At 49.9% G+C, this 12,782-nt stretch overlaps 8 protein-coding genes across 8 annotated transcripts; 4 read left to right on the forward strand and 4 right to left on the reverse strand.

Moving 5' to 3' along the window:
- Window positions 1–13: 13 nt before the first annotated feature.
- SNOG_02967 (hypothetical protein) lies at window positions 14–2,260 on the forward strand (the record flags this gene model as incomplete). The annotated part of the gene is made up of 3 exons (XM_001793507.1): window positions 14–1,723; window positions 1,799–1,808; window positions 2,016–2,260. The coding sequence occupies 3 exons, from the start codon at window positions 14–16 to the stop codon at window positions 2,258–2,260; spliced, it is 1,965 nt and encodes a 654-aa protein (XP_001793559.1).
- A 185-nt stretch (window positions 2,261–2,445) lies between these two features.
- SNOG_02968 (hypothetical protein) lies at window positions 2,446–2,655 on the forward strand (the record flags this gene model as incomplete). The annotated part of the gene is made up of 2 exons (XM_001793508.1): window positions 2,446–2,482; window positions 2,576–2,655. The coding sequence occupies 2 exons, from the start codon at window positions 2,446–2,448 to the stop codon at window positions 2,653–2,655; spliced, it is 117 nt and encodes a 38-aa protein (XP_001793560.1).
- A 1,609-nt stretch (window positions 2,656–4,264) lies between these two features.
- Window positions 4,265–5,972, reverse strand: SNOG_02969 (hypothetical protein; the record flags this gene model as incomplete). The annotated part of the gene is made up of 2 exons (XM_001793509.1): window positions 4,265–4,882; window positions 5,328–5,972. The coding sequence occupies 2 exons, from the start codon at window positions 5,970–5,972 to the stop codon at window positions 4,265–4,267; spliced, it is 1,263 nt and encodes a 420-aa protein (XP_001793561.1).
- Window positions 5,973–6,975: 1,003 nt separating this feature from the next.
- Window positions 6,976–7,747, forward strand: SNOG_02970 (hypothetical protein; the record flags this gene model as incomplete). The annotated part of the gene is made up of 3 exons (XM_001793510.1): window positions 6,976–7,090; window positions 7,157–7,460; window positions 7,570–7,747. 3 exons carry the CDS (start codon window positions 6,976–6,978, stop codon window positions 7,745–7,747), a joined length of 597 nt encoding a protein of 198 aa, XP_001793562.1.
- Window positions 7,748–8,475: 728 nt separating this feature from the next.
- On the reverse strand, window positions 8,476–8,806 carry SNOG_02971 (hypothetical protein; the record flags this gene model as incomplete). Its single annotated transcript, XM_001793511.1, has 2 exons — window positions 8,476–8,668; window positions 8,691–8,806. 2 exons carry the CDS (start codon window positions 8,804–8,806, stop codon window positions 8,476–8,478), a joined length of 309 nt encoding a protein of 102 aa, XP_001793563.1.
- Window positions 8,807–9,133: 327 nt separating this feature from the next.
- On the forward strand, window positions 9,134–10,524 carry SNOG_02972 (hypothetical protein; the record flags this gene model as incomplete). The annotated part of the gene is made up of 1 exon (XM_001793512.1): window positions 9,134–10,524. The coding sequence occupies one exon, from the start codon at window positions 9,134–9,136 to the stop codon at window positions 10,445–10,447; it is 1,314 nt and encodes a 437-aa protein (XP_001793564.1). The 3' UTR covers window positions 10,448–10,524.
- Window positions 10,525–10,678: 154 nt separating this feature from the next.
- On the reverse strand, window positions 10,679–11,120 carry SNOG_02973 (hypothetical protein; the record flags this gene model as incomplete). The annotated part of the gene is made up of 2 exons (XM_001793513.1): window positions 10,679–10,862; window positions 10,915–11,120. 2 exons carry the CDS (start codon window positions 11,118–11,120, stop codon window positions 10,679–10,681), a joined length of 390 nt encoding a protein of 129 aa, XP_001793565.1.
- A 297-nt stretch (window positions 11,121–11,417) lies between these two features.
- Window positions 11,418–12,274, reverse strand: SNOG_02974 (hypothetical protein; the record flags this gene model as incomplete). The annotated part of the gene is made up of 4 exons (XM_001793514.1): window positions 11,418–11,563; window positions 11,631–11,945; window positions 12,009–12,149; window positions 12,217–12,274. 4 exons carry the CDS (start codon window positions 12,272–12,274, stop codon window positions 11,418–11,420), a joined length of 660 nt encoding a protein of 219 aa, XP_001793566.1.
- Window positions 12,275–12,782: the final 508 nt, after the last annotated feature.

A 12,782-nucleotide genomic window follows, 5' to 3' on the forward strand; every position in this document is an offset into this window, starting at 1 on the left:
ACGCTTGCCTGCAATGGCTTCGAAAGACACACTCCTCAACTCGATTCTTGCACACTTCGAGCCGAAGCTCCGAGACTTAGCATCTCAACAAGACCAGTTGATGAATATGAGGGAGAGTCTCTTGGTCCAGCGAGAGGATGCGCTTGCGGACAAGAAGGCAGTGCGGGAGCAGAGGATACGAACAGTCAACGCAGAAGTTGCACTGATGAATGCATTCCGCAAACACTATAAACAGCTGGACCGACCATTGCCTAAAAATCTCATGGATGCATACGAGGCAGCAGAGAAACAACAACAAGAACTGAGATCATGGGAAGAGTCGTTGTTAGAAGCGGAAGAAGACTTGGGTGCGTCGGAGTGGACGTTCGCGGATCTGGAGACAGAATTTTATCAGTACAAGATCACCCAATTATTCTCTGACGATATTAACACAGAGGATATAAAGAATTTAATCAAAGGGGGAGGAAGTTTGAAACCCGATCAAGACCTTGACTTTCAGCCATCGATCCAAGCTCAATATCAAACCATCGAATTTAAGCACAATCAGCTTTCTAAGCGGTTTGAAGCTTTACGGAAGCAACAAGCGCTTCGTTTGGATACTTTTACTCAGTCGGGTGATATGTCCTTGGTTCTCGCGGAGAATAATCAAATGAAGCTCGAAGCTGAGGCGCTGTCCAATGGTCTATTAGGGATGATTGCGGATCACGATATACAATTGCAGCAACTGCGCCCAGGCTTGCGACTTGGACCAAATGCTCCTTTCAAAAAACTACACTTGGTATCTGAGCCAAACGGGGATCGGAGCCATCATGATGACGACGTGAAGACAGCCTACACTTCGAGATCAGAAGGAGCATTACCGTCAACGGTGAATGACGTTTCTGTGGATGAGCGTATGGCAGACTGGTCTTTGCAATCACTGAAAATGAGTGCACTGGACAAACTTCGATATCTGAATATACTGCAATCCAAGTTGGAAGTTCAAAGGCCGACAGTGCTCGACTTCGATCTCTTGGAACCATTGATCACAAATTTATGGAGGACGGAAGACGTCGATCAGTCGGCAAGGCACTTGTCAGACGTATTGGTTAACACGCCCCGTATCAAAGGGAGCAGCGATGCGGACACAGAAGAGGCGAAGCCTTCTTTTGAGCCGGGCACCCCGACTCATTACTCGCTTCCACAATCCGAAGACACGGTTACCCACGGTGACAACAATATCCAACATGGACAACTTTCAGATTTGCCAAATTTTCCCTCTGTTAGCACACATGCACCTGGGACAACGATGTCCGCCATTGTAAAAGTCTGTCGGTCTGGTTCAAAGGCCTCCGTTGGGCAAAAGCCTCAAAACCTTGTGTCAAGAAACGCCTACACTGGTAGCAGCTTTGAGAATATTATTTCCATCGACTCGATATCTCTAAAGCAAGAGAGCTCCTCACTGATAAGGCATGTTGTGAATGATGAGACACTGCAGAAAATAACACCAGATTCTATCAGTCCAACAATAGCTCAGGGTGAGAATTCGAAGCTTGCTGTGCGGATTGGCCCTTGGCCGTTGAATGAAAAGATGGCAGTCATGACGTTCGGCCTCAAGACGGTGGATTTTCTGCTTTGGGTTGATTCCATCGGGGTGACAAACACCTTAGGCCTCGGCAAAGGTACATCGTGTCCGCAAGCTACTGATACAGACGGGCGTTACCCGTTGAAGGCCTTTTTGCAAGTAAGCCTTGATATGCTGCATGCCTAGTGAAGAATCTGTTGAAGCCTCCTGAAGGCTGTACTGACTATGTCTCAGGCTCTGATAGGTAACTACGTACTGTGCCTGCATCTACCTCCTTTGGGTCTTCAAAGACCGCAATTCTCAAGTATTGCGAGAGCACTGTACGATGCATTCCTGACAAGTGGTGATCTATCGCTGATGAGCAGCACTGACTGCGTTCTTTACATTTCTGTGTACGTATTTTGAGCTTCTTAATGAGTTTCTAAGACGCTGCTCACAAATTTGTTACCAGACTGTCTCGAGACTCGGGAGTCTGGAGCTCAGCGCCAGTGTTACCAGGCGACAGTGCTGTGCGCAAACCCCGATTCCATGCAGAACTATCGCAAAGTGGGAGTATTTGCCTCTACATCAAACCGTGGAAAGACCAAAAGATATTACCCAGTGTACAACGGTCGCACGAGGCTGCAAATCATGAACGACGGCCAGTTAATTATGGGCTCGGAAATGGGCATGTGCAGCATGTGTGTGCCTTCCTAATCAAATCGGAAGCTGTGCGGTATTAGATAGAACCAGTTGTAGCAGGTTTTCAAGCGCAATCTCAACTCGAGAAGTCGCGAATCATTACGGTCATGGTTGTGCCAATCATCACGTCATAATTCATTGGATCCCAATCGAGTGTTCGCGTACGACAGCACCCTGAGAACAACCACTCCATCACAACCATGTCTATTAAGGCTGATACCGGGCCGAAATTCTCGGGTTCGTAGGGCTAGGTTTTGATCCGGATAAAGGCTGGTGGGCTGCTTGTGCATCTTACACAATTCCCGACGTACATATTGCTGTATGAACTAGGCCTTATCGGGAAAGAACGCGGTGGACAGTATGCAGCCTTCTCAGACGCTGGGTTCATCGGTGTGGGATATCACAGGTGATCGTTTAGTTGCCTTGCGGACCCTTGTACCGACCAATCTTCGCTGTTAGGTTCCCATGCACCACCGTCTCATCTGCCGCTTGGCTAAACGCCTTCTGACGAGCAGGGCGATAGATATCGATACTAAAATTCTTCAATTCGATTGGTAGATCAGAGCCTCATACTAACCAAAAGGTGACTCAGAATTCCTGTTCTGCTGAAGATCACTAAGCATAGATAAGTGTTCCATATCCATCGTATCGCGAGGCATGCGCGTTGACAACACCCCTCCGTGTCCCACTTGACGGCCACCATTTGGGCACAAGTCGCAGGCAAGGCGCAGATCTGCAGTCGCAGCGTATTATATGGCGGCTGCGACGTCCGGCAATGATGTGTACTGCATGGTATGCCTTATGTGGGGACTTACATGGCGCACCTAAAGTGGCTTGTCCCCTCATGGTAGACAGGGTGGAGTGCGCGAGACAAAGATACTGCTTATGACTCTTTCCCGCTCAGTCAAGATGTATCTCCCGCCAGGCTGCGAATAGCTATCTACCATGATTATTTATTTTTTGATTTTGGGGGGGGGGGGGGGGGAGAAAAGTTCCTTGAAGGAGTCATGACGCATCTGACGCACCATCAGCGCGCCTCAGTGGCTCATCGACAAATTGACATAGTCTAACCATCAGCTCATCAGTGCAAAACGAGCAATAAAGCAGAAAGACTACATCGTACGGCATGTGACGCATTTTCAATGGCGAGCGCTTGCTCCTCCCAACAACAAAACGCAAGTCCCAAAATCGCGCTTCAGTGATTAATTGTAAAAGACATGATGGTCTACAAGGAATTTCAGTCAATCAAAAATCAATCGAGCACCAAGCGAGCACCATTGAGCATTTATTGAGTATCGATGAGCATTTGTTGAGTATCAATGAGCATCAATCTAGCCATTAAGTTAAACGGCGGAATCAAACAGCATGCGAGGCACTGTGGACGGCTTAGGAATCCTCTCCCTTCCTTCGCTCGACACCGAATGCAAGTACTAAGAACGCGTCGCAGCGCCCAATCGCAGCAGCGAAATCGTCTGTAAATGAAGCAATTGGGCACGAACAAAGCAAAAAACAGAAACGCACAAAATGTGAGGCATGTTCAACGGCGGGGACACGTGAGTGCGTCTCACAAAAATTGGCGGATTCGATTCATGGCCACTCGGAGCTTGCCTTGTAAATTATATATCGTGGTCATCATCAAGGTTGCGTTACTTTTTACATCGTGGTCTTGACCTCGTTTGCTGTGCTTCCCACATCATGGTACTCATCATGGTTCTCGCCATGGATCTATGTTCAAATCATGGTTCTGGTTCTTATTATGGTCAATATATCATAGTCCTTTCAACATGATTCGTCATGGATTAGTATGGAACAAATTCGCAATTACACATATGTGGACAGTTCAGTGCAGGTGTGGATGTACAAAAAGTGTTGTATGCTCTTCTGTCGAAGGAGTAATTGAAGACGCACATTGCTATAGATATTGCTGCACATACGGGACGTGGGATCGCGACTGCAAAGGTCACTGGAGAAGTGATAAAAGCGAAATCTAATGTAGGAATGTCTCGAGACGTATACTCATCATTGATCGATAAGTATTGCGTCAAGATCTGATGCAAGATCTGACCACGAGTATGTCGATGACGGCGGCTGCGAGAACTGCTGCGACTCTGACTCCCCATGGAAACCATCAGGCTCATGGTACAGCATCTCCAGCGCGACAGCGTCCACTGTTCGACCGATCTGCACAGCACGCTGCGTCTCTGGCAAACTCCAGATCCAAGCACGGTACTTTGCCCATTCCTCGCCCTTGCGAGCAGGAACAGGGTTGGAGTCCGGGCCGGAGATATCTTGCCAGGCGATGCGACCGCCCTGTGCGTCTGACTCATAGTTCATGCGACTCACGTCAAAGAGGATGTAGGCACGCGCGAGGTAGTCGTCAAGCTCATCGAAGAAAGCTTCGAACCGTGCTTGAAGCGGGATCATAGTTGGCTTGAGGACGCAAAAGACATGGTGAACCAATTGCTTGGAAGTTACCCTGTCAGGACAGTGTCGGGAGCTCAGCTCAGCGGCCGCGTGAACGATCTCGTCAAGCTCCTTGAAGATGGCGTTGTACTCTTCGACACGGGACGTCTCGAAGAGCCGCTGCAGGTGGTCCAGGTGCTTTTGGGCAATCTCGGGAGGCTGCCGGCTCGAAAGCTGGGAGGAGTGGTAGTGGATCCCCGCGATACGGTACATGTCTTCCAGGAGTATAGCATTTTCTAGAATACGTTGGAGACGGGCCTTGGACCTTCCCATGTACAAGCTGCACCTCGCGGTGATCAACTCTTCGTGGCGAGGAGCGATGGTCGGGCATTTGATACACATGATGATGTATGGTGTGGGAGTTGGGCAGGAGATAAGTACTGTTTCAGTCGGTGAAATACTGGAGGCAGCGAGAATGGGTTGGGTGAATTCGGGAACATTATTCCAGAATCAATATCAATACGTGTTTTACATTGTGATGAAACATTGTCTCTATCTTGTTCCCAAGTCTTTGTGAAGATTCCGCAGCGCTGTCTCACAATGTGAAAGCCAAAGCCAGCTCCGTCGCATTTCCACACCCAATGCTACATTGCTGAGTGGATTCCTCCTATAGTCCAACATCCTCGAGCAACATACTCCAGTAGTCGTCTTTCACGACGCCCTCCTTCAGCAGCGTTTGCGCATACCACTCGATGTACGTCAATCTGGACTGCACATGTTTGCCGTCGGCCTCTGGAAGTGTCGAAATCCATCGCCGAAACAGTCCTCCTTCACGGCTGAAAGACGCAGCCAATGTTTCTGTACCGTCGAGTTCCGCGCGCTTGTTGACGTCTGCAACAGTCCCTTGCAACCACCTTAAAGCGACCCACGCCACCTGACACGGCTTGTTCAGGTTGTCGAAGGCGAGTTCGAACTTGTGGTGAAGAGTGCGGAGGGAGTCGATTTCATCGGGTAGAGGCTGGTGATTGTTCAGGTCATCCAGGACTTCGGTAGCGGTGTCGAAGATTGCAATCCACGGAGTGAAGTACGTCTGCTTTGAGCGCAGTCTGTCCGTCTCAAAGATTTCCGATAGTCGCTTGAGTAGTGCAGAGTTGATCTTGTGGCCGTTTTGAATGGTCGACGAATGGCGGAGATCGTACGGTATCTTGTGGTATATGAGTGCTGCTTGACGGAACAGTCGCTCCAGCTTATCCAGTCTATGCAGCCAATTCATCGCAGTGTGCTCTGCCCAGTGCAGCCAGTCTTTATACAGCTTCGTATCCATGGTGGGCGCCACAAATGCATCCATCAACTCATCTGGTGGAGGCACATTCTTTTGCCATCTAATAATGCTCATCATTCGCAGCGGCGAACAATGGTTTTCGAAGTCTGCATCCGGTACAAGCGGTACTCCGCCTTGGCTTGTCCGTGAGACTGCGCTTGTCAAGAGTCGGGGCATCATGTGCGCAGTTCGTGTTTGGTTTGTTTAGAGATCGCCGGTTGAGTTGAGGGTGCCAGTGGCAATGTGCGCTCGAGGAGTGCTTTTGGGAGCAGAATTATTAAATTCGAGGTTCCGGCAGATAACTAGGCGCGCAAATCACCTACGAGTCGCTTCCAGACAAGTCAGAGTGAATGTAAACGGAGTCACGCTAGTGTGACGGCGTCAAGACAACAAGTCCTTCGGCGTTAGAGTTAGTAAGGCTGTACATCCACCTCGGTATATTGACTTACCAAAAGACTAGCTTGTGTAAGCGCAGTAAATGATCAATGGCCGATAATCATCACTCTTGTCGCGCAATGCTCTACCGCCCTCCTAAACAGCGCTCTTATTATAATGCCACCCGAATGTGTTCATCACATTTCCTTCGTTGTAATTTCAGACCCCCTGACGCGATCATACTGGTCATGTCAACATCGTCACCTTAAGCATTTTCCACCCTCAAAGCATCATCTAGTATGCCGCATCTTCCTAGAGGTTTCAAGAAACTGATTGGCAAGAGCCAGAAGGTGAGAGGTGACAGCGACGATCGTGATCGGCCATTCCTGACATTGGGAGCTCTTTCATGTCGCGGAGTAGCACTGACATTGGTAACGGTCGACCATTACTGGACAGCGCGAGCTCAGCCTACTCACATCAGACCTCGTCAGCGTATGGCGCCTCGGATCCAGAGGTTAAGCATAAATTACAGCCAGCGAGAAGCATCCCGCGGCTTGATGGCATCGTCAATAATCCGTATGGATACACGACTGAAGTAGCTGAACAAACAACACGTACAGGGACAAACCAGATGCAACAAACAATCACAACTACAGCTTCTCCGAACACAAATGCTCATAGGAAGGCGCTTCCTGCACCTCCGGGCAACGATCAGGACCGCGGGAACAACTTTGCAGGCTCACTTCGTAAGTGTCGACCTCAGTCAATCTAGTTCCGCTCCGAAGGTGCCACAGAAGCAGGTCCTCGCATAGATCTTATCGCCAAATTGCGGGCCAGAAATTCGAGACCCGCTGCAAAGCTAGAGCGACTTGACGAAGAGGACGAATACATCGATCAAACCAAGCAAGAAATTCGCTGTATCAAGATCCAAGACATCGGCGCCGCTCGTAACGCACTTCGCATGGCTCAGCAAGCTTTCGAAGCTGGAACCGGAACGCTTAGCCAGTTGCAACTGCAGGGTGACCGTCTTAAGAACGCAGAGAACAATCTCGACCAGGCTGCATTTGCCAACAAGGACGGAGCGCGCAAGTTGAAAGCTCTGGAAACAAGCAAACTGTATGATCAGCATTCAGAACCATTTTGCAGAAGCCAAGCGCGAGAAGCAATCTGATAACGGGATGCTTGATGCAAGGCGAAGCTATCCCAATGAGTAGGACCAGATACGCGCTGCCGGATGGCAAGCCTCCAAAGAAAAGAACATCCACAAGTTCACAGACATACGTCGTCACCGTGGCGCTACTTCCAAGGACATTCTATCTCGTGCCAAGTACCAGTTTGAGCCCGACTCTGATGACGAAGAGCTTGAAGATGTCATCGAAGGTACTCTTGACGAGATCGCTTGAGTTGCTCAGCAGCTGAAAGGTCTCGCGCTGGATCAAGGCAAAGAGCTACAGCAGCATAATGGCAGACTTGATCGAATAAGGCGGACAGCTGATAAGGTAGACGATGGTCTCGCGTCTAATCGTTTGAGACTTGGCCGTTTTAACTGAGTCTTGCCTCTTCCTGTACTCGTACGCGACATCGGGACGAAGTGTAAACCATGTTCCTCGGATTAGATAATTTATTTTTTGTTTTGAAACTGCCTGCTATTGTTGATCGAGCTACCAGTTCAATGTGATGATTTTGTGATTTTGAGAATTGTTGTCAGGAGGTACGAGGCGTTAAAATGAAGCTAACCTGATTTGCTGAGGCATGACGTACACAGATCTCAAACCACAACACTCGCCCATCTGATGTGGACCTCTCCCTTCCAACAATAACCATGTAAGTCCATTTCCACTCGAAAACAAACGCACTGTACAACACTCATGTTTGAGCGACCCGGATATTTGCAGGCCCGACTGCGTCGATGAATGGAAGCCATGTGACCGCGCCCAGGAATCTCGTGGCACCCCGACAGCTCACATTCGACTTTAATATCTCTCGGTAGTGTCTGCCGAACCTGGAATGTTACATCGGTATACACTCCATGCATTCGAAAATGTGGGGAAGCGCTATATCAGGTGTTGTGTCTTGCTAGATGCATGACGGTCAACTTTTCCTGGTTCATCAACCCGGCTTGGGGTCGAGCTCAAACATAACCACCAACATCGGTCTCATCTTCTACGAATCCTGGTTTGAGGCCGTCCAACCCTGGCCGTGGACGCGCAAATGATGATTCCATGATGCGGTCATTCCACACCTTTTCTTTTATCTTGTGCATCGCGCCCGTCGTTGCCTCGGCCAATACCATATGCGAGGCTGGCTTCTCCAGGTTTTCTTTACTAAAAGTCTCAGAGCATCAACCACGAGCGCAGAATGCGTGGCATCGAAGCCCGGGGTGGATCCGAGATGATCGGTGCGTAGTGGGCATGAGCCATAGTGTGATTGGCCGAGGCCATGAAATGACCATGAGCCGCCATCGTGGACTTAAAATTGGCGCCGCGCGATCCCGCAACAGGTTTACCCTGGCTCGAGCACAGTGCGTGTGTGACATCAGAATATGCCCTGCGTTCACCCATGGGCTTCCAAGCCCGGCCGCGTGTTGGGAAGGCATATAAATGCTGTGGATATGTCCTCGGTGACACACTTGTTGATCGTCGCTCTGCAGCTGCGATTGCTTCTCATCAATAATTCCTAGCCATTGAATTTTCATTTGTACATATTTTCCAGAAACCTTCTTCCTTGTAAATACACCAATCTTCGGGCCGTAACCGCACTTCCGCAGCCTCCCGCAACGCTGTTTCGCCATGAATTCAATCAAGAATTTCATCAAGAAGCGTCGCCAGAGTTACCAGAAAAAGTCCAAGGCGGAAGGCTCTCCGGCACCAGCTCCGGCACCAGCACCCACACCAGCAAATGGCGACACCAACACTGAGAAGCGTGCGGAAGCTCTAGCACAGGGCGAGCAGCAGCAGCAAGTTCTTGCCGAAGCTGCGCCGGGCACGTTGAGACTCGCACTTCAGAACAAGTCCAACTCTGGCAACGTCTACGCATACATCACCGGCCTAGCTCTCGAGAGGAACAACACTCCACTCTTCGTACAAGCTGATGGTCAGAGTATCTACTACCCTACCGCACCCAGCGACATTCAGCAACCTCTCCAGGCCGATGTTGCAATCCCACTCGGCGCACCGGGTAACACTGTCAACGTCACCATCCCCAAGATTGCTGGAGGACGTATCTGGTTCAGTATCGACGCGAAGTTGACTTTCCTTCTCAACCCAGGACCTGCTGTCGTTGAGCCCAGTGTGACCAACCCGTCTGACCCAAACTACAACCTCAGTTGGACATTCTGCGAATTCACCTACAACGATGCACAGCTTTTCGCAAACATCTCCTACGTCGACTTCGTCAGCATCCCGGTTGCATTGTCACTCACCAATGCCCAGGGCAACACGCAAACCGTCCCAGGAATGGGTCCCGACGGCTTCAACACGCTCGTCAACGAGCTCCGCGCTCAATCTCAACGCGATGGTCGTCCATGGAACCAGCTCATCTACGAAGCGAACGGACGCCCACTTCGTATACTGAGCCCCAACAATCTTCTCGTAGGCAATGGCGCAGCGTGGGACGGCTATTGGGACGCGTACATCAACGCCGTCTGGGACAAATACCGCAACGAAGACATCACCATCAACACTCAAGCAGCTGCTGGCAACCTTACCGGTCGCGTGCAGGGCACTGAACTCCAGCTCGGCGAAGCAGGTTCTTTCAACGCACCTTCTGCCCGTGACATTTTCACTTGCTCCACCGGTCCATTTGCCACGGGATCGAACCAGGCGCGCAACGCGGTTATTCCACGTCTTGCTGCGGCTTTCAACCGCAGCATCTTGCTCAACACGCCTGGCAACCAGTTCCCGAATGGAAGTAATCCTAGTCAGTACTACAAGGATCTCGAGACGACGAACCATTACTCGAGGCTTGTACATTCAGTGCAGAAGGACGGAAGAGGCTATGCGTTCCCATACGATGACGTCGTGCCGGATGGTGGGCAAGATGTTGCGGGTACGGTGTTCGATGGCAATCCGACGTTGTTCACGATTGCTGTTGGGGGGCAGTAGAGCTTTGCCGAAGTTGCAGCAGGACGAAGAGGTGGTGGGTTTGTTTATGTATATAGAGATGGAAAGGTAGTTCTGGTATACCCCTGTCGTTACTTGTCATGACGGTCTGACTTCTTTGCAAACATTTTGGTATTGACGGAAACTAGATGTACATACTCTACATTAGGTATATATCACGATTGCATATGTCCATCTAGTAAATTCTCTTCATTGGCATCCTATCTGTCTACTCTAGGTGGATGGCTGCATCTCCTCATGGTACTTGGTATATTGTATTTTGTCCTTGTCATCGCAAGTATCGTGCTTGCATTGAAAGGTCGAGGAATAATTAGAACCTTCAGTTTCGATTAGGGATTCAACGCCACAGAATGCACAGATTGCATAGAAGGTGTTGTACCACCTCGTCACTCGGCCCCTTGAGAGTGTTAGCAGATGTCTACTATGTTGAAAGCAGTGGTTTCATTTACAGGTATACCTTCAGTGCCTGTCGTTCGTCCACATGGATAGGCGCAGTAGTAGTAGTTCTACCACGGGCACGCAAATATTCCCTGATGAACTTGCGCTGCAACCCGTTGGGAAGTTTGACTTCCGGGGCGCCTCTGAAGAAGTCTATAAGCCCTTCATCGAACTGCATGGTCGCATCGTAGGCTGCTTTAGATAAATCTTTGGGCATAGTGAAAATATTCGCTCGATGTGAGATATTGTAACTGTGTTATGATGGTAATGTTGCCTTTGATAGCAGGTAACGAAACGGTAGTATGGCAAAGTTATGCGTTCACTATCAATGGTTCTACCCTTCTTTTATCCATGCTGCCAGTCAGAGAAGCATCGCTAGTCATAATTTATGCCTGAACGTAGCCTTCATGAGTGATTCTTTGCACTCCCTCAGTAACCACACCGTGCTTGGTCGACCAACCAGATCGCCTCCAGAGCTATGAGCATGTCCCATTTCCTCATATAGATCGATTGGTTACTGGAGGTGGTACTGTGGAGCGGCCCTCGCACGCGCGCTCATAATCGTTATCGCGGGGTCACTTCGACGTTGGACTGCTTTGGGCCCATGGTCCGCGATGGATAGATCAGTGGTGAGTGCGAGCTCAGGAAAATCAGTCACAACTGATCACGATCGCTTTAGCCTCGATGCATGAGGGTTGCATTGTGGTACGGACTTGTCACTGCGTACTTTGCTGCTCCTGCAGCAGGCCATTCTCGGCCCTTCGAACCATGACATCGCCGTGCAAGTCACCCAAGTGTGACCTGAAATCGTCGGATCGAGATGATGAGTCGCTCAGGAGTCTAACAGGTCGTTCCGGGGTCTTTTGATGACATTGGACATGTTGAATAAACGTGCAACCGATGCGTGCCGTACTACCAATGCTCTCGCGGTTGTAGATGACCTCCAAAACACGCGAGCTTTTACATATGACAAGCACCTGCTCCTTCTTAAAACTCCATATTTCTTTGGTGTTGTTGCAATACCCAGCGTCGAAACACGCAGCTGAAGGACGTGTCGGTATATGTTCCTATACCAATGTGTGACTGGGCGTCGTTGTGGACACACCTCGCGCATACGTCGTAGTACAAACGTCGCGGCTGTTTGGAGGTAACAGAACATTGTCCGCTTGCTTGGCCGTATTGGTAGAATCCATACAATGATAGACGGTGTAGGTGAGAAAGTGTGCGTTGATGAGGTTGAACAGCGCTATGGAATGAGAGGTTTGCTTGTGTGCGTCCGGCCAGAGCGCAGCTAGGGAGATGCTGGCTGTTACCTCGAAGCAGTGGCGCAAGCAACATGGAGGTGCTACAAGCAGCCTGCCTAAGTGCCATTGTTTCTTGAGTTTTGATTGAAGTTCTTTGGTGTGTTTGAAGGCTTCAAACTCGAATTCGGAACATACCTGCTTGCTTGCGAGGATGATGGCTCGGTGTTGGTGGGAGGTGTCAGAAATCGGCCGTTGCAAAGTTATGGCGGTAAACTTGTACGCGCACCTCGGCCGGAAGGCTCAGGAATGGCATGTTGACGATTGGGTTGTTCGCTGTGGTGGTAATAGCACTGTGGGTAAATGCGGCGGGTGACACCTTGTCTTTGATGGAGACTTGAGTGTTACGTGCACTGTATTGGTGTGGAGCTAGGTGCTGTCAACTGGTACATCCGCAGGGCCATGCCAAGCCGGTCATGTGACATTATCTACTGAGAGAATGAATGCCGCGTGGACGTATATTCACCATAGGAAGTGCGTCTAGTTCTCATACAAGCATAGTGCTGACACACCATAGAACGAGAACCGCCCCGCTATAGAAATGAGCGCATCATGAAGGTGTTGCTCGAAGCTCATCC

Source organism: Parastagonospora nodorum (assembly GCF_000146915.1).
Source record: "Parastagonospora nodorum SN15 chromosome Unknown scaffold_4, whole genome shotgun sequence".
Classification (NCBI taxonomy): domain Eukaryota; kingdom Fungi; phylum Ascomycota; class Dothideomycetes; order Pleosporales; family Phaeosphaeriaceae; genus Parastagonospora; species Parastagonospora nodorum.